General features: G+C 37.5%; 2 protein-coding genes across 3 annotated transcripts; both read left to right on the forward strand.

Annotated features, from left to right (window-relative positions):
- Positions 1-2,918: 2,918 nt before the first annotated feature.
- Positions 2,919-5,998, forward strand: LOC149818367 (protein phosphatase 1 regulatory inhibitor subunit PPP1R8 homolog). Its single transcript, XM_089984813.1, has 2 exons — positions 2,919-4,084; positions 4,971-5,998. The coding sequence occupies exons 1-2, from the start codon at positions 3,630-3,632 to the stop codon at positions 5,755-5,757; spliced, it is 1,242 nt and encodes a 413-aa protein (XP_089840939.1). The 5' UTR covers positions 2,919-3,629; the 3' UTR covers positions 5,758-5,998.
- Positions 5,999-17,781: 11,783 nt separating this feature from the next.
- Positions 17,782-24,064, forward strand: LOC149818368 (BTB/POZ domain-containing protein At5g47800-like). 2 transcript variants are annotated; one of them, XM_089984942.1, is made up of 5 exons: positions 17,782-17,955; positions 18,102-18,267; positions 19,435-19,504; positions 21,013-22,140; positions 23,222-24,064. In XM_089984942.1, exons 2-5 carry the CDS (start codon positions 18,209-18,211, stop codon positions 23,840-23,842), a joined length of 1,878 nt encoding a protein of 625 aa, XP_089841068.1. In that variant the 5' UTR covers positions 17,782-17,955; positions 18,102-18,208; the 3' UTR covers positions 23,843-24,064. The 2 variants fall into 2 exon arrangements, with proteins under 2 accessions (XP_089841068.1, XP_089841069.1); XM_089984943.1 differs by lacking the exon at positions 19,435-19,504.
- The last annotated feature ends 759 nt before the right edge of the window (positions 24,065-24,823 follow it).

A 24,823-nucleotide genomic window follows, 5' to 3' on the forward strand; every position in this document is an offset into this window, starting at 1 on the left:
TGGCTCCTGAAGTAACTTTCATCAGCTAATAATATCATGATGTAAATCATCAATCAGGATTCATGCATATTGTTTGTTTTCACTCCAATTTTTTTTTATATATGATCATTTAATAGCCTCATGAGTATTTTTGTTTCGTTGTTGCTATGGTTGTTTTTTATATATTTTTATGGCTTATCATCGACTTTCTTAGATATTGAATTTATTATTTAAGGTTTACTATGTTTAGGGGTTATATATATATATATATTGTTGCATATAATTTATGTTTGCTTTCTTGTCCTTTAATTAGTATTCAATGTTTGTGTTTTACTATAATGGGGTTAGGGTTTATTGTGCAGAACTATTGAATATGGGTTAAGAGTTGAATATTGGTAGTTGGTTTTAAGAGTAGTTGGTGTAGGTAGGTATGTTAACTGCATATATGAAGTATATATTAATAGTTTTTTTCTCACATTTTATTTTCATTAGATGAATGATATGTTGTGTGGTTAGTGTAAGCAGTTAATAATAAACTATAAAATGGTTAGAGTACGTTACCATAGCATTGATCACCCTACTTGGTGATCTATAATCTTCTAAAAAAATAGTAGCTATAAAGAATTTATGACCTTTATATCTCGTAAAACTCGATATGTGAAAAAGTCAATGATCCTCCGATACAGTTTTTCTTCGAACCTAAATATCTAACACATATGGATGGTTGTGTTGGACGATGATGATGTGAAATCAATATTTCATAATGACGCTTACTTAGTTGCTCACAAAGCTAAAGAAAAAGTAGAGAATGTACATCTATCTTAGGCACCATCTATCGAGCTGACTCATTTATTGATTATCTAATTATCTCAAACAATGAACAATATTGATGTTATACATAATTAAAAGATCACTGCAATAGATATAGAACCACGTGGATAAGCCAATGTCAGTAATTTTCATTGCAATAATTTAAATGACATGCAACCTTCTCGAGCATATGACAAATCTAGGTATAAGTTACAATTTAGATGTAATTTATGGTTGAGATGTAGGTGTGATCATGAACGTGTTATTTTGATGGTTAATCTTGAATATTGAAAATACAGAAATATTGCATGCATGGAAGCAAATGAAGAGATAGATACTATGATTTTCTATTTAGTTTATGCAAACAAACAGTCAATTAGCGATAACAACGATCATGTTGATAGTGAAGAATTAGATGATATCGATGATTATGAGTATACCAAGTCGATAGGAGAGGACGAAGATAATGATAATATGGGACAAATAATGGCGGGTGAAAGCGATGCACCAATGACATTGAGAAGTTGAACCCTTGGTATGTTCTATAATTATATTAACATTTGTTGGGCAGTATAACTATTTTATGTTTTTACACTAATGAGACATGGTTGAATAGGTTTTTGTTCAATAGATTCTTATTCAATAGATTCTCTTACAATGAAAAACAGTTGAAAATCATTAAAGATGAGACATCTCATTTGTATGACCAATTGCATAAGGAAAAGCTTGATGATTGTAAACAATTTCAGTAGCTAACAACAGACTTAAATGATTAAGAAATTACTTTCAGCAAAAGGTTTATTAATGTCCAACACTGTTGCAGGTTTTTGAATGTGATAAGGAATACTATAAAGCAAAATTCTTAAAGAGCTGCAATAACAGAGTCAGTGCCGTATGCATGAGAAAGAACTTGCATATGATAGTTGATTGCTCCTGAAATATCCATTGCATAAAGATACGCAGAGCAAGATTCTTTTAAGTGAAAAAGTATCAAAGCGAGCATATTTGTAGTGGATCACTAAGCAACCTTATAGTAGAGAAAGTGTCTTCCAAACGAATTTCAGGTGTTATTCACAAACACATCCACAACAACCTAAACTCCAAAAGAAATCATGAATAATTTCAATCACGAGGAAGGTATGGAGGTTACTAACAAATAAGCATGGTGTGGACAAGAACAAACTAAGAATGTGCTATATGGGTCATTCGAAGAGTCCTTCAAAATGCTTTCTACCTATTTGGATCATCTGATAAAGGTTAACCAATAATTATTAAGGTACATTCAGACCGACAACAAAGATCAATTTCAGTATCTATTCTTATTTTTTCGTTCAAGCATTAATGAGTTTTTTAAAGGATGCCCTCCAATTTTTGTGGTAGATGACATGTTCCTAAAAGGAAGATACATGAATATATTATTGTTGGCCAATAATATTGATCATTGTGGTGAGATATTTTTTGTAGCATTTGCAGTTGTTGATAAGGAGTCCAATGAGTAATGGACATTGTTTTTAGAGCATCTAAATTACAAATTCATACGCTTCGACGTGTTTAGAGAGAAATAAGTATTGACAGTTATTTCAGATAAACATCAAGGTTTAAAATATGTTGTCTGTCACACATGGCCTACATATTATCTTAGATATTGCATGAAGCATTTGACGAAAAACTTTAAAAAAAAAATTGGTACACCACTTAATGCACTTTGGTGGAGTGCAACTCGAGTAGTCACAAGAGAACAATGCATTTATTTTCTTCAAAAAAATTGAGAGCAAAATGAAAACTCATACAATTATGTTGTTATTAAGGTGCAACTAAAACATTGGACTAACACTTACTTTTCAATAAAAAATACAAGTACATGATACGTCCATAATTTTTTTTATTAAAAAGCTTGTCTCATCGTGACATAGTATAGAACATACTTTTAATCAAAATATAATTTCAAAGTTTTTACAAAGTATTAAAATTACTTTGCATCTGTGACGTATCATCGTGTCCGATCCTTGCTATACAAATACCTCTTAGTATACGGACGACGGGCCTTCATGCCCTTGTCATGTATGTTTGTTTATCAACAAAAGTATCGTGACGAATGATAACAGGCACTTTGATGTGCGAGAGGGAGAGTCTATTTGTCGGGTATCTTCCCGTGTCCCTCACTCCACCTTGAGGTAAGAATTGCTCTTTCAGACAGACCAATCCACAGTTTTTCGCCTCTTCTGATCGTTTCTCAGTCATCTAATTTCGCATCTCTACGCTATTCGTCTGTTTTGATCGACACCACCATTCCCAAATACTCAAACGACCACTCTTTGCCTCTTGATTTAGCTGTTGTTGGTGCCTTTCAAATCGGAGTTCGTCTCGATTTCGGGCAGAATCCGTGGTTTTTGCGTGTTGTGGATCGCTGGAAATGCGTTTCCGGCGTTGGGTGGGGCTGGCTTTTTCTGAGGATTTTCGTTTCTTGCATTTGTGATTGCTTTTCTGTGTTTAGGATTGTTGCTTTCTGGGGTTTGGTTGGTGGTTTTGACTGAGACCCTATTTTGGGGATGTTGGTCTTGCTAGTCTGGTATGGATTAGTAGCTCTGACCCCTGAGTTGGTTGATGATGGCTCTTTTATGGGTATTCCATGGCGGTAAGGGTTGATTGTTTCAGGATTTAGTCCACTGCTTCTGTTTTGATATTTTTCCTCTGGATTAAGATTGGAATGCGACAATCTGGCTTCTTGGTCTTTGCTCTGTTTTAAGCATTGTAAAGACTGCACCTTCTTGAATTGTTTTGGGTAACACCAAGATCAGAATTCCTAAGTGGAAATTATATAAGTGTTGAACTTTGAAAAAATGCATGGTAGATCTGGTTTAGATAGGTTTAATAAAGCCCAATCTCTGGAACCATTCTCTGTGATGATTAATTCGTCTTCGAAGCCCGTTACCGGCACTGCACAGGTTCAGCAGGCGATTCCGCCGCAGATTTCGTCAGCTCAAACTAAACCACAGCATCTCAATAGTCCTGCAAAAGTTGTGCCATCGGATGCAGTGGGCTTGGGCGTTCAGGCAGCCCATGTAACTTTTGTTGGTGGCGGGCAGTCGAATTGGCAACCTCCAGATTGGGCCATTGAGACCAGACCAGGCGTTTACTTTCTTGAGGTTTTAAAGGATGGCGAAGTCTTGGATAGAATTAATCTGGATAGAAAAAGGCACATTTTCGGTAGGCAATATCATACGTGCGATTTCGTGCTCGACCATCCTTCTGTTTCGCGTCAACATGCTGCTGTTGTTCCACACAAGAATGGAAGGTTTGAACTCTAAATTTTAAACACACTTTGTCTTCTTTTCCAGAGTGACAATTTCAATCCCCATTTAGTGTTGGTACATTACTTTGTGAATAGCTGAAGGCTTTTGTTATGTTTCTCGTTTTAGCTTCTTATTGAGCAATAAGTTTTGATGCTAGACTTCACGGTGTGATGGGTGAATTCTGCATTTTCAAGTTAAGCTTGACTAAAATCCTTAACTGATTGGATTGTTCCTAGTCACGTTGGTTACCTTTTCTTTGGACTTGAGCCCTTGATTCTGTGTGAAGAATTTTACTATTTTGGCAGAGTCAGAATCAAGGTTGCCAAACTAGGAAGCGGAAGCAGGAAATGATGCGGGAAGCAGAAGTGAGAAGCGAAGCATTTTAAAATTTATAGGAAGCGGGAAGAGAAGTATCAATTTAAAAGCAAAATATTAAAAAAAATGAAGCAATATGGTAATTGGATAGGAATGGAACAAGAAACAAATAAAAACTGAAATAAAATTGATCATTCTTATATTTAGTGACTTTTCAGTAAAAGAGTTAAATTTTGGTTAAAATCTAACAATGATGGTTAGTAATTTAAAGAAAGTATATGGAAAGTGAGGGAAAGCGTGAGAGAAAATATATGAAAAACATGAAAAGAAACATGAGAAAAACATATAGGAGGCATAGACCATGTGTGGGAAGCATAGAAGAAGTGTGGGGGAATCGAGATTCCCATGAAGTTTCAGAAGCGAGGAGTATCGCGCTTCCGAAGCGAGTTTCCGGGAAGCGAGCTTCCCACCTACCTAAGAAGCTTCCGGTAACTCTGGTCAGAATCATTCAACATTGACATCTTAACCGTCTACCTTCCGATCATTTAACTACTTATCATATGTCAAATGCAGCATATTTGTGATTGATTTGGGTTCCGTACATGGCACGTTTGTTGCAAACGAGCGGTTAACAAAAGACAATCCAGTTGAGCTTGAAGTGGGCCAGTCACTTCGATTTGCTGCTTCAACCAGGATTTATATATTAAGGAAAAACATTGCTGCTCTTTTTCCTACCGCTTCACTGCCCAAGGATATTGTTCTTCCCTCTCTTCCGGATCCTTCGGATGAAGAGGCAGTGTTAGCCCATAACACTATCCTCAATTGCTATGGCATGAACAAAAACAGTTCCTCATCAGCTTCTACAGACGATAATCACCAAACAGAAAGAGCTGCAAAGAGGTGGAAACGTTTAAGGGTGGGTTTTAAGGATCAGGTGGGGGGAGATTTGGTGGAGGTTGTTGGCATTTCAGATGGTGCTGATGTGGAAACTGAACCTGGTCCTATTGGTGTGAAAGAAGGAAGTCTCATTGGCAAGTACGAATCTCTTGTACAGATAACCGTGATACCTAAAGGACAAGAGCAGAATTCTCCAAAGTTAGAGAATGCAGATGGGAAACGGGTCACTGATAAATTACAGCAGGTTTTGAACAAGGTCAAGACTGCTCCAAAATCTGGTATATATGATGACCTCTATGAAGATTCATTTCCTGGGAAAAAAGGTTCCTCATGGGCATATTCATCTGGTGGAAATGCTGATCGGAATGCCAGTGTAGATGTTGGAAGTGAAAGGACATCACTTGATGCCTCCAATGAGAAATGCAATTCTGATTCATTAGATGATGACTTATTTGGTGATTAGCTGACGTTCAATTTATGATACAAAGACATTTATTGTGTTTGGTTCAGTAATGGCGTGATTTGGTTTGCAACTTTTACTCCAAGAAAGCAAGGTATTCATGTGCCCAAAAAGATTATGTAGCTAATCAGTTTTTCTTTCTTTTTGTTTTGGTGATATCTTGTAAAGTGTTTTTTATGAGACTTTCCTGGTAATTCTGATATGATTGCCATGAATCAAAAGTTACACATTCTGTTTCCATTAACCATGATGCTTACTCTTTCTGGGTTCATTTTTCTTTGCTGACCATAATTTAATATCTACCATCATTCAGTTGTTTATAGATGTTTGTATTCAAGTCATCAGAGCCTATGATGCAACAAAGACATATTCCTCAACTGTTTGAAACTTATTTATACTGTAACATGATACTCTAAATCAAATAAGATGAACTACAGAGACATGAATGAGTCTGGGTGTGTGAAAATTTAGATCAGTGACATCTCATTCCCATGTTTCTTTTCAAACACACTGAACTGATCAAAAGCTTTTAAAGTATCCAAAGGGAGATCCAATAAAGGAAAACATGCTACAATGCTCTTGATTTTTCTCATGCGTATTAGGTGATGAAATTCACATTCAGTCCATTCACAACCTTCTGATTGACATGGCATGTATCACAGCTCAAAAAAATCTGACCTTTTAAATTCTTATCACCATAATCACCATGATCAATATTATCATTCTACCCTATTCTAAGGGTGCGTTTGGATACTTTGGAAGAGAATTCTCATGAAAAGGTGAATTCTCAATCTAAAGAATTATCAAGAAAGGGATTTCTCAATATCTAGATTTCTAGCCATTGAATAACTCAAACACACTCATTCCTTTTCTTTGATAATTCATATTCCTTTTTTTTATTTTATCATGGAATTGATGCGATAGTTCTTATTCTTTTGGATTAAGGTTGCCAAAAGAAAAAGATGTACTATCATAAACAGATCATACTCAGTTAATTTGGATCTAAACATTATTAAATTTGACTTGATCCAATCTAATAAGATTTGAATTAGTAGTCAAAAGAAAGGATATATAATAGCAAATCCAGATTATATATATATATATATATATATATATATATATATATATATATATATATATATATATATATATATATATATAGGGTGCTCCTGGAGCACCTAATAGAAGCTTCAAAATTTCAAAATTTGAGCACTTTTTTTGTTGATCAGACCCTATAGATATGATCTACAATCATTATTTAGTGGAAAACAAAATTTGGATCATGTGATTATGGCATACATATAGGTTTTTTAAGATCTTTAAAAATCAACGGCTCACAATGTACCAAAACTTCATGACTTAAAAAACTTATTTTGATGTCAAAAAAACATGATTCCTATCAAATAAGCTGTGTTATGTACATCTATAAGGTTTGACTGAGAAGATGCAACCTACAGCTATGATTTCTAGTAGGTGCTCCTAGAGCACCGTAGCATTACTCTCTCTCTCTCTCTCTCTCTCTCTCTCTCTCTCTCTCTCTCTATATATATATATATATATATATATATATATATATATATATATATATATATTGGTAGGGGTGAAAATGGATTGGGTCAAATTTAATGTTTCATCCAAGTTGGATATTCTGTGAATGGATCCTAAACACAAAATTCAAATGTGCATTCTGGATCAGATTCAGATCATTTAATCAGATTACTTTGGGGTTCAAATTAAATCCAAATCTTATTTTTATTGGATCTATGTTTGGTTTCAAATCAAATCTGATCCATTTACATCTTTATATATGTAAAAAGCTTATTTTTAATCATTTCCATTGATTCATGTTGATATTTTTATTTTAGATCCATCTTCAATCGATCTCATTGGATACCATTCAGATCCATGTTTGGATCTGGCTTTATGCCATACATTTTAGAGTTGGATTTGGATCCTGCATGATAGACCCGTATCCTGCCTATTTTTACCTCTAGCGAGAGAGAGAGAGAGAGAGAGAGAGAGAGAGAGAGAGAGAGGAGAAGTGGCCAGCTAGCAGCAGGATGCCTCAGGCACGAGTGAAGGTTGGTCTTGGACAATCGACTCAGATTCTGAATGTGATGGTTGGAGTAGACTCCCAGGCAGCGGGAGATGAGTTCAGGCCAATGAAGTGGCTGGAAAAGTCACTGGAAACCTGGAAATGCACCAGATAGTTTGGAACTAGGCGATGATGAATTTGTGCTCAGATTCAGCTAGATCAATCTTGTGGTCTGATTGACAGAACGATGATCTGATTGCTTCTAGGGACAACAGAAGATATTCAAAACCTCGTCTAAGCCGGAATTCATCAAACTACACCAGAATTGTGAATGATCTCATCAAGAAATGGCCAGATTTTGCTCAATAGCAGACGGTAGTGCCCTAGTTAGGTGATCGGCTGAAAGATCGTTGAGATGGAAGGTTGATCGGCTGAGTGAAGGGGGAATCTAATCAGTGAGATCATAATGCCTGAGTGGGAGAGGTTGAATGAGTGAGAGAGAGAGGAGGAGGAGGAGGAGGGAGGAAAGGAGAGAGAGCCAGAGAAGAAGGGTCGATCGGGAGGGAGGGAGAACGAGAGAGGAAGGAGGGAAGTGTGACGGGAGGGAATTAGGGTTTCCACCTAAGGAGGTGGGAACTCTAAACAGGGAATTTAAAATTTTTAGAATTCTCTTTCTTCAAAAACTTGCAGCATACTAGCATCGAAACAAAAGAACTCTACCTTTTAAGAAATGTGAATTCTCATTCCTGAGAATTGACATGAATCCAAATGCACCCTAAATCAAACAGCCCATCTCATAAGGATATTTAGCAAGCAGAACAGAGAAAACACGGTTATAGAAGTTCCAGACTCTATTTATTTGATATTCAGACAACAGCAGCCAAATGATATAGTTTCAAGCCAAACACATACTTTTGCAGATAGTAAGTTTAAATTATTATATGTAATACAAAATATAAAATACTGTTCCAGGAGCACTGTTAGAGGACATCCACCATGCTATGCACTTGGAACTTCACACCACGCGATCGAGAACTTGCAAACTTTATTTATGAACTCTGATTGCCTTGTCAACGAAAACCTATGAGAAAGAAAACAAATGAATAATGTAAAGAAGCACTTCAATAAACTTAAGAAAAATTGAAAAATAAATGATGGCATGGATGATTACTGGTTAACACTGGAAAAAACGTGCTTAAAGTCTTGCTGCCATGGGATTGTTTCTGCAGACTCCAAATATCAATGCATATTTCGATTTACATGGAAATGGTAATTAGGTTAAAGAACTCCAACATTTATTTTGACAAATAAAGGATGAAGCTTATGAAAATCCATCATTTTTAGTAGTGTTATAAAACTTAGATTTCATCAACTTGATCACATTTTTTATGTGATCCTAAGAACAACATTTTGACAAGTAAGCTTATGAAATCTATCAATTCTAATAATACTAGAGAAGATAAGAGTTCAGAAACTCGGCCACATTCTATGTGATCCCGTTGTACCTAATAACAACAAGAATAATTCTTCAAAAGTGAGAAAATGTTATTTTTAAGGGAGCAAGGAGACAAACCTCCACATTTCTTCCTTTCAGCATCTCAATTTCTTCCATAAGTACAGGAACATGCTCCTAAAAGAACAGGAGGAATGTTAGTGAAGGAAAATACTTGCAGATACTGAAGGTCAATGGAATTCAAGATTGCTGGTAAATGTGACTCAACGTGTGGCATAAATCCAAGCCAATGTAAGACAAAGTCAAGGTCCATATTGATGGACCACAGTTGTTAAGTCACAATGTTGATCTTGTTTGGGTAGCTTTTCTTTACATGATAACCATAGAATTCAGTTGGTGGAATCCATCCCTTGATTCTTGATGTAGTGATTAGGAGGATTGCTGATGGACCCCGCAAGAATCGGCACCTTAGTGCAGCTACAAACTAATCAAGCAGAAAATTAATGGAAAACAACGCAAAAATAGATAACAATAACTAAAATTATGAATAATTCATTCATCTAGCTCCCGGTCTGTCTCTCTACAATAAATATTTATAATGAAGAGAGAGAAAACCCTAGAAGCCCTAATTCTACTTCGGATCTAAGATCCAATATTAAATAAGATCCAAAATAATATCTTAAACTAATATCCAAACTAAATAATTATAAAAAACCAAATAATGAAAATGGATCTGAATAGACCCAGTAGTGACTCGCGCCTGCTCCTACATCAATTTTGAACTAACTTTATACTAAACCAAGTTCTTGAACTCTAATGAAGTCTCTAATCATCATTTAAAACATGACCAACATAACTGGGTCTAGTACTGGTCCAGGGACCAAGTTCATGATCTCTTGTTACTTATTATGTCTACAATTTAGGAAAATCATAAACTTGGTCAGTTTATGTGATACATACTAGGCGTGTAACATCAATAGGGAAGATCACCATCATAGTCCAACAAAAAATAAAGCAAAAAGTAAAAAGACAAGAATGAGTGAAACATACTACTTGGCGCTTCCACATTTCCTTCTCCAATTTTTGTAAAATTTCACATAGAGACACGGTACCAACATAAGGCACCCTGATTATCTAAGGCCAAAGTTTGTGTAGCTTATCTTATCTTGAACGCTACTAACGAGTATGGTTATTAACCATTGTCTCTCAATAGGGTCACCTGCCTCCGTGTATATCAAATTGCTTAACCGGCAGAGAGATAATATTGGGTTTTCTGTAAACATGTGTGTCGCATGATTTAGAGTTTATGTTAGGTCTTTGGGTGATTTTTATATACTGGCGCCATGAGTACGTCTATCTCTTAAAGGCATCATTTTCAAGAGACTCAACCTACCCTGAAAGGCAATATATCCAAAGTTTTGAGACTAAGGTTTTTTTTCGTGTCCAAATTGACACAACTTGTATAAAATTTTAGATGAGCTCATTCTGCAACCAAAACTAGTAAAATCATGATAAGATGTTGCATAAGTCATAGTTGCATGCAATACTAAAATAAGATTTCAAGAACATAATCATGATCATATTTGATTATCCATGGATTTAATCAAATATTATGCAAGGCCATATAAAATTTTCAATAATTCTGTTTTTATTCTTAGCTAGGGAATTCCTTGCATTCCTTCTAGCATTGCTCAAAAGCTCCAGTCTTAATGCCCCTACTATTGACTACTGCTGAATTCATTAATTGTTGCCTACAAAAGCATGGGAAATTAAAAAATGTATATTTATCATGATATTTTTTCTTCTATTATTTTCTCATTTTAAAACTTTTGCCACTATGAACTTGAGCAAATAAGTTATTTGTCGATGAATAAGATTTTATCCGACATCATATTGAATTTTATTCAATTATGTTTAGTTGCAATTGGTAAGCCAAAAACATACCATATTTATGGTTTTGATTTTTTTGCTACCGAATCCTGCAAATATCCGAATTTGATTTATGTCTGAATCCATTTACATGAAAAAAAAATAGACCTGTTATGAGATTTTTAACCACCGAATACAAATGTGAATTCGAATCTGATTTGTTGAATATGATATTGGCCACATCCCATCTGAATCAGAACCATTTACATCCAACCGGATTCAATTTGGGTATGCTCAAACGGATCAGCAGCCATATGGATCCATCCCTTGATAAAAGGGTGAACATGAGGTGGGAAATTAAGGAGATGTTAGCTCCACACAAATAAACCAACGGTTTGCAGCAGAAATAGCTTAGCACATGCTTCTTTATTCTCTCCCCCGTTACAAATAAACAGATTCTTCCTTTGATCTCTATCCATTTAGAGTCGGCCTTGAAGCATCAGGGAAAAACAGACCCAGGTATGTCTCATTCTCTGTTTGGTTTTTTCCATGTTTTACATAGGAAAACCACAGCCCGGGGATACGGAGACTTAGTCGCCATCCTCGAGGGGCATAAAACGCTGTGGCTAGCTAGGTTAGGATTCTCGCCTTTTAAGGCCTATGTAACGGGGGTCGCGCCTGCGGGAATCAAATCCATACTGGTGGTGCATCAGCCAAAGCCCATTCCAATTACTCTTAACCCCTTGGGGGTGGCTTTCTTCTTTTGGTTGCCACTATAACCTTTTCACGCTTTCTTTGCCATGTGATAAATGGACTTTTTTTTTTTTTTTGAATTTATAACCTGAAGAAACCACACCGGGCTCGAAGACCTGGTCACCCTGGCTCAGCCTGCCATACCTACAATCGTCATGTTGACTGCATAAAACTCCGAGGCTAGGACCCCTGCCCCCGGGGCATATGCTACACACTTGAACTTTCTTAGCTATCTGTGATTCTTGATCGCACTCGAGGAAGAATCACAAGTTGCACAAGCACGAAGCCTCCTACTAGCCCCACATTTGTCACATGGACACTAGGGCTGGAAAACAAGCTCGTAAAGAGTTTGTTCAAACTCCTACAGTAGGCTCGGCAAGCATGAATATGAACAATAGGTATTCGACTCGACTCATATAAACTCATTAGGTAGTAAGATATATTTTACACGCATTATTTTGTAATCCTATTTTTTCAAAAATGATGTGTTTTTTTTATAAACAAGCTGGCTCAAAGTCTGCTCGTTTAACTCAGGCTGATTATGAGTTCGAACTGGGCGTGGCTGGCCACAAGAATGAGCCAAGCTTTAACCATTGAAGTTTGTCTAGTAAAGCTCGTTTACCTGCCCTATTGGACACTGCTAAAAAGACATGGTACATGGGACATGCTATCTCATATAATTCTCCATGAAGAGTAATATATAAGGGAACATGACATGAGAGTAAATTGGGGTATCCCTATGAAGTAGACTAATAATAAAAGCCCTCCTCATCTCCAACTTGGGCTAAGCCTAGGTCCGGTCTCTTTAGAAGGCCTCCAACAGGTAAAACCCTTGGGGTGTGTTTGATTAGCTCGGATCTATGAGGAGAACCAAGGTTTAGTTGATCGAGGTGTGGGGGACACGCCTTGATCCAACCTCCATATAAATGGAGGATCTCAAAACAGAGGTTTTAAGATCCCTGTTTTAGGCCAAAATCCCCCAAAACCGAGGTTTTCAAGTCCAATTGGGGACGGTCAGACTAGAGATCCGAGGTCCTCTTCTTCAAATACCTCGGATCTCTAATCTCAGGTAATCAAACGCACCCTTGAGGTCTCTCCTGCCCATGTAAGAGTACATCCAGCTTTCCCCATGTGCAAATGTTGTCCCTTTAGTTATAAACCATGGTTTTCCAATCTCGGGTGACAAACCAGGGGTTGCCTCTATCCAGTAAGGTGTAAGATTTACATTGAGAAGCCATGAGTTGTGAAGAATGTGTAAGAAACCCTCTTTTTTTTTTATGACAAGGAACCTTCGTCGAAAACAAGTCATTTAATGATCCCGGCCCCCTGCTAGGTAAACTGATTGGGTGGGGTCATTGACACCCAAGCTCCTATGGAGTCCACTAGTTAAAGGCACCCACACACCCAGTGTGCACCAGGCCATAATCTAGTATGTACTAGGGATTTGCATAAATCTTGACAGAGTTCATGAACTCCAGTGTTTCCACTACTAGCAACCAAACTTGAGCTTAGGAACTTGGCCCAGTTGCATGCAAGAGGTTTCACAGAAACTATGGTAAAACAGCATAGCACTGTTCTTCCGATTCCGTAACTGGCGAACTATGAATCAAAATTGAAATGATTGAGTTGTTACGGGCGCAGGATGGCAAAAGAGATGCACACTTCACAGATTTCTCCATTAAAGATCACCTCAGGAGAGGATGTTTCTAAACATTCATTGATGGCCATCATATCACCAAAAGCATCAGCAGCAGTTGGCACCCTGCACAAACATGCAAGTGCTAAGATGAATTGTCTGTGCTCTCCTACGGTGCATGCCGGATCGTTTAGATGCCGGCTTCATAGATCTTCTTCATTCAACAGCAGGTCCTATGGCAGCGATCAGGCCGATCTCCCTAGCAATTCACAGTCTATTAGTAGCACAGTGCAGTCATAGGCATCAAGGGCTTTGTTATAGAAAGAACTGAAAATTCAAATGTAGGATTATAGCAGGCTTTTTGTTTGTTTTGTTGTTGTGGTACTTTGCACAGTGCAGTGCAGCATTTGGAACATGATCAAGTTCATGAATTTCATGCTCAAACCTTTGCATAGTTGTTAGCAGTTTATGAACTTGTCATTTCTCCTGTCATGTCCAAACATGCCTTGGGAAGATTTTTCAAGGGAAAAAGGGAGGCTTGCAGTGCTTTATTTGTTCTTTTCCTTCAATTGAAAAGTTTTGTGGGAATTGTCAGCAATACAGTATAATGTGTGCGGTACTTATCCTCTCAGTCATCGAGATTGTTTATCTATGTGTTTGAATACGATCTTATAAAAGCTAGTGTTGAATTAATGTGCAACTATGTTAGTATCAATATCTCATTCTACAAAGAATTGCTCTTATATCGAAATGCTATTTTCATGTATCTATTTTTTTTTATTTATAACCCGAAGAAACGACATCTGGCACAAACACCTGATCGCTTGAGCCTGCCATACTTATGGTCATCATGGTAGTGGTGTAAAACTCTGAGGCTATGACCCCTACCTTCGGGGCCTATATTGGGTGGCAGCCTGTGCAGAGGACACTCATGGGAATTGAACCTTGACCACCCATCTAGTGCCAGCGCCGCCCCCCTCCCCCCCCCCCCCCCAAAAAAAAAAAAGAAAAAAAGGAAAAGAAAAAAAGAATAAAAGAATAAAATCAAAAGGGCCAAACACCTATTAGCCGTAGTCACAAATCTCAGTTTTGGGATTTTCCTGACAAGGGATATAATCTTACGATATTTGGGAAAAAATTATGTTTCTCTGAAAAATATTGGTATTTTTAAATTTTAAAATATATGAAAAATATATATATATATATTTAAAAAAGCATTAAAATAATAAACATATAAAAATGTTATTGTCGTATTAATAATGCAATAATATCATGATAAGATTGCGATACTCTCAAAATAGGCTATATTTTAAAAATATTGTGATTTTTGCATAACTATATCAGGTTTTGAAAATATCGCCATCTATGATATAGAGAAGGAAGGAAATAGAACCCCTGGAATGGCCATTGGCCAACCATAATATGTTCCTCGCCTTGCTATTCTAGTGAATAAATGAATAAAGAGCCAACATCATTGCTATCACGATCAGAGGAGCAAAGGATCGGGTTTGGTCTGATCTCATGAATCCAACAATTTATTTCTGGATACGGATCATTAAAGAAAGATCCACGAGGATATTTCAGAGCGGATTCAGATTTACTCATTTGGATAGTTTTTGGATTTGGGTCACTTTTTATGTTGGAACTATGATCAGATTCAGATCTAATCTAACCCGTTTGAAAATTTTACATGTAAAAACCTTGATATTTTGGTCTTTCTTTACCTAATCCATTGTCGACATATATATTTCGGATGCCTATTCAATCTTACATTACCAGATCATATTCAGAGCTGAACTCAGATCTAGATAAACTGCACATACAGATTTGGATTTGATCTAGGAAGGTTCTGGCCGTTTTCGATCCCTTTGCAGTTCCAATCAAGAGTAGGGGGCGTCAATGGCTTTAAAATCTATAGCTCACAATGTACCAAAAAGCCTAAAGCACCCATATGATGGAGCTTGGACCCAAACCTTAGATCTCATCTTAATTTGTTTCAACTGACTCCATAAGTTCTATGTAGTTGGTTCATTGCGCTCATAATCATTGTAGAAAGAGCTACTTAAGCTAAGGTGAGACTCAAATTCACATGGTCTCTTTTATTTATTTTTTATTTTATTAAAAATAAGTGTGGATTTGTGTAACAAATCGTATATTTTATATTTTTTATATCTTTTTTGAGCTTTGGTGGTGTTCCTACACCATCAAGCTTGCCTTTTTTCTCAGAGTTTAGGTTCGTACCTAGTACTGCTTACTAAAGCCAAGATCACAGAAGAACCATTGTTCCTTTTGAGGTTAATTGCTTCTCACTGAAAATGATGCTCAACTTGTAAAGCGGGGATCTCGTATCTCCTACAACAAATTCAGATCCAGCTCTGACCAACATTTGTCAAAACCCACAAGATCCAAGTGTTTGATTGCCAAAACACAAATTTTTTTTTTTTTTTGTGTTTTGAAATCACCACTGCCCTTGGCACTCACCACCTTTCTTTATATAACGATGACATCAGCACTTTATGGTAGGCTCCACAATGAATGGTGGTGATGAGTGCCAGCCATGGACGTTGGTGATTCAATACACAAAGGAATTGTACTTATGGCATATCACCTGATCTGATCTCCTCTTAAAAACTAGTCACCAAAATCAAGGTCATGCTTCAATGTTAAGCAACTGAGAGTGTAAAGGGCAGGTCAGGTCATATTGTATATAACCAATCAACAGTTATATTCCATCTCAACGGCACATCTCATTTGATGAAGATGTGTGTCAGCCCTATGCACGTCTCCTTCAAATGAGATGTAAGGTGAGAATTGAATATATTACACACAATATGACCTGATTTTTCCTCCTCTCATTCTAGGGTTAGGCCATTGGGAAATCAGATTGATGTGGTTTATCCATGCATGATTTATCTTGCAGTGCATGCTAGCAATTTGCAATAGGAAGAAAGCAAAGCCAGTGTTGTCAGAATCGGCTTGAATCGTCCGATACTTATCTTATCATCAGAAAATCGATACGACATTGACCTGAATCGACTATTTTTTAATAAACATAAAAAATATCTTGAAATTAAATTTTAATTAAAATGTTAATATTATTTTAATGGATTTAACATATGTCCCATTCTGATTGACATGTAATATTTTTTAATTATATTTTGGCTGATTCAGAACAATTCACTTGAAAATCAGTATCGTGCAATTCACCTCTATCATTGGCCAAACAATACATGTCCGATTCCGATACTGACAACATTGAGCAACACCATATTGAGGAGAGCAGATCCGCGTCTGGATGGTGAAAAGATCAGGTGCAATATATATGATTGCACAATTATTTCTGCATTAAGCACCTGACCACCCTCCATCTTGGGGACAGGCCTGTCATTTGTGGGGCTCAAGGCCTGATGGATGGCAATCGGGTACTTAATGCACAAATTTTGTGCCATGTGATTGCACCCGATCTGAACTCGTCTAGATGCCATGATTCCCACGCATAAGCGTGGCATTCAGTGATTGGACTGAATACTTTACAAGGTACTTGTGGATCTCCTCTTTCATCACGAGTGGTCCTTTATAGGACATTGTATCTATTTATTCCATGGAAAACATCTCATCTCCATTAATATGTTACTTGGCTGCTTTTTAAGCATATCAATGCTGCCATGTGACCATGGTTGACCTTCCTTTTCATTTCTTTCACTACTTTGAATATGGTTGTCTCATCTGGCTTGTGTCTTTTAAGTGGTGCAGCTGTTTTGATTGTTACAGGTTTTGTCAATGGGTTGGGTTTGACCCAGACCCAACCCATACCATACCAAAAGTCAGGGTCGGGTGATAAATAAGAAGGTCCGATTATAATCTGGGTCCGACTCAAAGGGTCCGATTAATATATAGAGCTAGGTATGCCTACCTGAGTTCGGACTAAGAACTGCAATTTTTCAATGTAAAAAAGATAAAAATATTATTTTACTAGGTATGGTCCGGATCTGGTTCATATAATCCTTATAGGATTCAGTTATAGTTTCTCTTATGGTGAATCCGATTGAACCCGATACCAGCATCTCAAATCAGGTCTGGGTCTAGCGAGGCCAAACCAAACCCAACCCCCTTGACACCCCTAACCATACACCTTCAAGTGGTAATGAGGTCCATTTTCAGGGTGCATGTATGAAGCATAGGAAAATTGTATTTAATCCCTCCTGGCCTTATGAATTTGCAGTTGAAAGCAAGCTTTGCCCTTTAGAGGTTGGCTTAAAGGAATTCAAGTTGAAGGGTATCACGAGTTCGATATTCGGGGTGTACATCCCTACCACAAAGCGGTCACCAACGAAAAACTATCTCCGGTGAGCAGAGGGAAAGTACTCATGGAGTTTTATATCGTGGACACTGACTTAAGGTGACGGTGGCCGCATGGCATCTCTCAGCTGGTAACAGGACCTCCAAATCAAAGAGGTAGTTTGTCCCCCATTGCTAAAAAAAAAAATGAAATCAATCTTTTTTTTTTCCTGTTAACAAACAAGGGATTAGAATTCCCTAGTAAGCATGCTGCAACTGTGACCATTACAAGCTCAGCTGAGTCTGTATATTTGGGCTTACAGGGTAGAGGCAGAATCCAAGATGGACATGTTTTCAGCATGAACAAGCCTTGTATTTGAGGAAATTGTTATCTTTGGGGTGCTTTGGTGACATTGACAAGAAGGCAGCAATGAAGTTTATGAAAATTGGAACAAAGGGTGATGCCATCTTCACTAAAGAGGCCACCAGGTATGTATTGGTGTGTTTCACCCAATGTCTAAAATCTTATCGGCTATCGAATCGTTTGGCCAGCCATTCAGGTGTGAATATATAGGCGGATACTGTTTTTCAAGTGAATCGTTCTGAATTGGCTAAAAAAATATTTACAAAATATTTTGTGTCAATCAGAACGTAACATATGTTAAAATCATTAAAACAATATTAAAATTTTAATTTTAAACATGTTTTTATATTTATTAAATAATAACCAATTCAGGTTAGTATCTTATCGATTTTCTGCCCATAATATACTTATTGGCCGATACGCACCGATACTGACAACATTGAGCTTGCTCACATGGTCTCCTTATACCTGGTTATAGGGCGGCTCGATTTGTGGCATAGATGAAAAGACATCTTGAGCTTAAAACCTGGAGGGTGTGCCCATGTATAAGCCAAAGCATAAGGGAAAGCTGAAAGGAGGGAAAGTACCCATGGAGTTTTACACCAAGGGTGCATAAATAAGGCATGATAACATTTTACCTCTATGCGGTAGGGGCGACTTGTGAATGTCACCAAGTTGATGGAACACCACAAGTTCAAAACCCACGGGTGGCATCCCTTGCCGCAAGGTTGAAGCTGAGTATACTCTCCGGTGAGCAGGAGAGACCTCAAGGCTTTTATCAATGGGACGCCAGCCAATGTACAGTCAGTGATTTTGGAGGGGGGCTGAATTTCTATTGGAATATAAAAGAAAATCGGTGGTTCCAGACTGACATAAAAACGAAAACAATTTAAGATAAGCATGCAGTTACATTAGGCTCAACTCAAGTAAAACAAGACCAAGTTCATGAACTTTGTAACTGAAGCATTGGATGAACTTGATGGAGCTCACAGAATGAGACATCATTCAGCTTATGGCCAAGCGTATCCAAAAATGAAAATCTAAGTAGTTATGGGTGAGTTAATAAGCCAATGGTCCAAATGGTCCATGGTCTAGCACCAAATATGGATATCCGTGGGACCCGCTCCATTTCGCTATCTTCTGACAGCTCCTAACATGTAAACACCAGGTGGCATTTACCCACTTGATCATTTTCCTTCACTAGCTAGGATCGATTTTCCTTTTTTGAATCAGTAGGATCTATTTTCATTGTTTTACTTGACAGCTAATTTTATACGTTTTACACAATGCAGAATTATTACATTAGAAGTGCCTAGCGACCTCACCGTACAGGTGAACAACACTAAGTATCTTTTGCACAAGGTATTGAAAATTTGCTTTACATTTTTTTTTTTTAAAGCATTTCTTGATTTTTACTCCGAGAAACCTCCCAGTGCAGAGACCTATCTGTCAGCCTGCCATACTTACAGTCGTTGTCCTGTCAGGCGTAAAACTCTGAAGGTTTACCCCTCTCGACCCCAAGGAGTCACCAAGCTTCCCCTTATGCAGGAAAAAGATGCTCATAGGATTTGAACCTACACTGCCCGTCAAACGGTCTAGCCCCCATCCCACTACGCCAAACCCCTTGGATCTTTGTTTGAAAGAAATTAACCATTGCTGGTGATGAAGCTTTTGTGATTCGCTGAGTAATGATGCCAATTACTGTTTCCATTATCACAAATTTTCCACCCTTAGGGGTTGTTTCGGTATACCCACTTAACCCAAAATCAGGATAAGCTAGGAAATTGCATTGAGAAGTATAATGCAACTTCCTAGATTATCAGGATTTCTAAGTGGGTGGTTTATTGTCAATATGAAAGTATGGGGCAACAAAAACAAAAGCATGGGCCATGCTAAATTTAAGATGTAAGATTATCAAAGTAATTGCTAGAGTTTCAAATAAAATCCACTTAATCATAATGGATCTCTAACCCACTATATGAACCGTTTTCAGTTGCCCATAGGAGCTAGGGATGTCAAATGGTATAGCCTAAACCCCCACACCAGCAAGATAAGAATGGACCTAGACTTACCTGGTTTTTTTGTTGGTTAGGCATCTCTCTCTCTCTCTCTCTCTCTCTCTCTCTCTTATATATATATATATATATATATATATATGAGAGAGAGAGAGAGAGAGAGAGAGAGAGAGAGAGAGAGAGAGAGAGAGAGAGAGAAAACTGAACATTAGGCCTCATTTCTAGTTGTCACATTCTGCCCCATAGTTTTTAAGTATTTTACGATAGATCTAAACTGTTAGATGTGTTTAGCATGCTTAATTTAGTGGGAATCATTCCTTAGATCATATTTTTCAATGAAAAAATATATTTTTATGAGCCAAAAAAAAACTGATACCTTCATAGCCATTGAATATATATAAAATCCTGCAGTTGGATCAGTGGCCCAACTTATTGCGGTAGTCAACTAGGGATTACCATGAATTGGATTTTATCTGATATCTGACCGAATTCTATTCCATTTAGCTGCATTTGTTTAGCCAAAACCATATCCGATTATAAGCCGATGCTGATGCAGATGTGGTTTGGATTTTTTGCTACCGAATCTGACAAATATCCAAATTTGACGGATATCTGAATATGTTTACATGTGAAAAAGCTGATCTGGTATGAGCTTTCCACCATCTGAATCTGAATCGATATTTAAATCTGTTTATAGCCAACGTCCAATTAGTTGAATATGATATTTGCCACATCCAATCTGGATTCAAAGCATCAGCATCCATATAGCCAACCCTTTTACAGCCCTCGAGTCCACAAAAATAAAATATTTAAATTAAAAATAAATAAATAAATGAGCTCATGTCTATGATGCAGTTTCCATTGCTCCCCAAGTGCGGACTCTTACAGCAGCTCTGTGATTCAACCAGCTCATACAATCAAACCATTGATCTCCATGAGATTCCTGGAGGTGAGGAGGCATTTGAGTTGTGTCTCAAGTTCTGTTATGGCATTGCAATCAACCTTAGTGCACATGACATTGTCAAGGGACTTTGTGCCTCACATTTCCTAGAAATGAGTGAAGCAGTAGAGGAGGGGAATTTCATTAGCAAGTTGGAGCACTTCTTTGGATCATTCATCCTCCAAGCTTGGAAAGATCCAATTCTCACACTCCAATCCACCATGACACTGCCAACATGGTCCGAAAACCTCAACATAACCAGCCAGTGCATCGACGCAATCACGAGAAAAATCAAGACTGAATTGTCCAATGTGACATGGTCTTACACTTACACTAGGCCCGGTTTCGCCGAGAAGATCGGTAGGCAGACACCTAGAGACTGGTGGACCGAGGATGTGGCAGATCTGGATCTCCAACTCTTTAAGAGGGTCCTATTGGCGGTCCGGTCTTCGATCCCACAGGCACTGGTAGGCGAAGCATTGCATGTTTATGCATACCAGCACTTGCCTGATGAAGTAACCACTGAAAGCTCAGAGAGTGTTGTGAAGCACAAGCTGGAAGCATTGGAGTTTATTGTGGGTCAGATCCCGATCCCGAAAGGGTCCATATCCACTGGGTTCTTGTTAAGGCTATTGAGACTCGCGAGTCAACTCAGTGTTTCGGACTGGGTCGTACCAGAGATCACGAGACGAGCAGGGAGGCAGCTGGAGGAAGCCAAGCTCGTGGACCTTCTTAGGCTTAGAGGATCTTCTTCAAATTCTAGTGCTTTTCATGACATAACCATGGTTAAGACAATGTTAGATCACTTCTTAATAGAGTATCAACGACATTCAAGGCTGGAATCCAGCACACAGCAACTGGAAAACGAGATATCACATCAATCTTTGATGAAAGTAGGGAAGCTAATCGATTCTTATCTACTTGAAGTAGCAACAGATCCCAATCTTCCAGTGTCCATGCTCACTGACTTAGCTGAGACATTGCCGGAGGACGCCCGGCCAGATCACGACAATCTCTACAGGGTTATCGACGCTTATCTTAAGGTAAACCTCAATCAAATAGTTGCATATTGTATAAAACCATTGCTTGATTGAGTTCAATGAGGGGGGCCCCTATTCCATGCTTAAAATGTACTGCGTATAATGTGTGGGTTCAGTCTCATGGTGCATCTTGGCAAGTTATGGTACGTTGGAAGTAAAATTTTCTTGGTTTATTGCATACAAATAGAGAGAGTTCATTACAGAGTGATCTGTGCCAAGGAATGACAGCTTGTAAAGCTTAATGTCACACGGGTACGGGCTCCGTACGACGTGGCAATTTTAAAAAATACCAGTACGGGAAAACGGGTTTATATATTAAATATCATATAAATATAACATAAATTCAAAATAAACAGAATATAATCTAAATATATATGCTATATCTAAAATATATATTATATAGTGAAAATATAAAGTTATAAACTGAGAATATAATTATAAACTGAATACAAACCTGTATGTGCGAGGGTAAAATGATGTATCCAGGTGTCGACATGGTGACACGTGTGTTGACACAGGTACGGAGGGCAAAATGGAGTGTCCTTGTGACATAGCTTTGCTCTGTCAGTTTTTTATGGCACTCCCCAATTAACTGTAGCAGCTTACATTTAAAGTTTTGCATCTAACCAATCTCTTTTAGGTGATATTGGGCAGTCTGTGATGACACAAATTAATCCAGTTCCTGGATTGGTTGTTAAATTTTCTACAATTTTGGTATTTTTTTTAATTGCAGAAGGTAAATTCTCAGAAATTTCCTTTTCTTTTTTTTCTGAGGCTCTATGGTTATCTATAAGGAAATGATTCGCAGTAACTTTCATATTCAAAATGTAGTTTGTGAATACTTCGTATACTATAAATAAAAGTGAAATATGCACGAAAACCAAGTAGCCAACAAATCTCAAGTATTCATGGATGAAACTGTTTTGCCTGAAAAAAGAGAATATTTACAATCAACAATATATGGCATACAATGTTGTTGAAGACTGATTAAGAGTCTAGGCCTGCATGTCATTCATGTCTACTTGCTTTGACCAACCTCTTGTAAAATTAGTTGCCTAATGTAAACATCATGTTTGAGTTGCAGGGGCACCCTGATCTTTCCAAGACACAAAAAAAGCAGTTGTGTCAAAAGTTGGATTGTAGAAAATTGTCTATAGATGCATGCGTGCATGCAGTACAGAACGACCAGTTACCCTTGAGGACAGTGGTGCAAATTCTCTTCCTAGATCATGTAAAAGCTGCCATGGTCATTAGCCAAAACCCGGCGGAACTACGCGATGACATAAAGGTGATGCTTCTGACAGAAAGGGAGAATATGTCTAAGACAAATTCATTAACAACCAAAGGCAAGGACCTGACCATCAGTGAATCAGTGATGACTAGAGAGGGTAATGGACAGCAACCAGCTGGGCAGAGCATAGGCAGAGATGATCACAGGAAGGGTAAGAGGTCGCCAGGAGTCCCCGAGAAGATGCGCAAGAAAGAATTCATGGAGGTTGGTAAGACAAGTGAGATTGCAGAAGATGATGACTCCATGTACAAGATGAGGTCCAGGGGAGTAACCTTCACTCCTAGTAGGTCTGTGACAAGTGAAATCATGAAGGAAGATATCTCTAGGAGCAAGGTGAGGCCTAAGAGGATACCAGGCATCTCTCATATGATTACAAAGTTGGTTAGTAAATTTCCTGTCCGTAAACAAAGTTAGTTCAACTTTACTAGCATCATTAACTGTCTTCCAAATCAATGTTTGGAGTCATGAAAAGTAGAACAGATCATATACTCTAACAAGTATAAGATCAATTCTTTTTAGTCCTACAGTCCTACTGAGTCTTATTGACATCATTTTCACAATTTATCTCATGTTTGGGATGATTGTACAATAATGTAATAAAGCATTTTATTGTTTTAATTAAATGTTTGATGACAAGGCACCTTCTTAGTGTTGCACACAACTTATGCATGGGCTGTATTAGATTATCGAGTCAATTAACCACCTTTGATGATCTAGAGGAGCCATTTTCTGAACGCAAGTGCTTCGGCAATTCAATCTGGTTTATGATTACTTGAACACGGCACTTCTTAAGCTTGAATGCAACAATGATTTAAGTCCCTGAATGAGACACCATCCGGTCTTTAGGGTTCATTCGGATCTATTTTGGTTATTTGAGTTTATTTTAATTATTTAATTGAATATTGGATTCGGGTTATATTTTGAATCTATATTAGATCCACAGTAGGATTAGGGTTTCTAGGATCTCTTTGGTTTTACTATATATTCATTGTAGAGAGCAGATGAATATAGCTTAATGAATGAATTATTATTGCTTTTTATATTATTTTTTCTTTATTTTTTTGTTATTTTTCATTAAATCTTGCTTTCATAGAAATTGAGGTTTTAGTTAGGGTATCGATTTTACGGAGTTCAAGAACGATATTCCTGATCATTGCATCAAATTGATATGAAAGCTTTTGTTGCTCTATTCGGTCATCATGTTTTGTGAAGCTCGAGGAATGATTCTAGCAGGATAAAAGAGACGATTCACCTCAGTTTGTTCGATTAGACGATTCGTGAAAAGCAAATCTGTCAGATTCAAGATTAATTAAAGGATTCGAGCTTGGGGTTAAACTTTGATCAGAATATGGATTATCGCTCTCTGATGATGTTTGCTGACTAATACGCTACATT

This window comes from Nuphar pumila, chromosome 13 (assembly GCF_984573655.1).
Source record: "Nuphar pumila chromosome 13, dmNupPumi1.hap1.1, whole genome shotgun sequence".
NCBI lineage: Eukaryota > Viridiplantae > Streptophyta > Magnoliopsida > Nymphaeales > Nymphaeaceae > Nuphar > Nuphar pumila.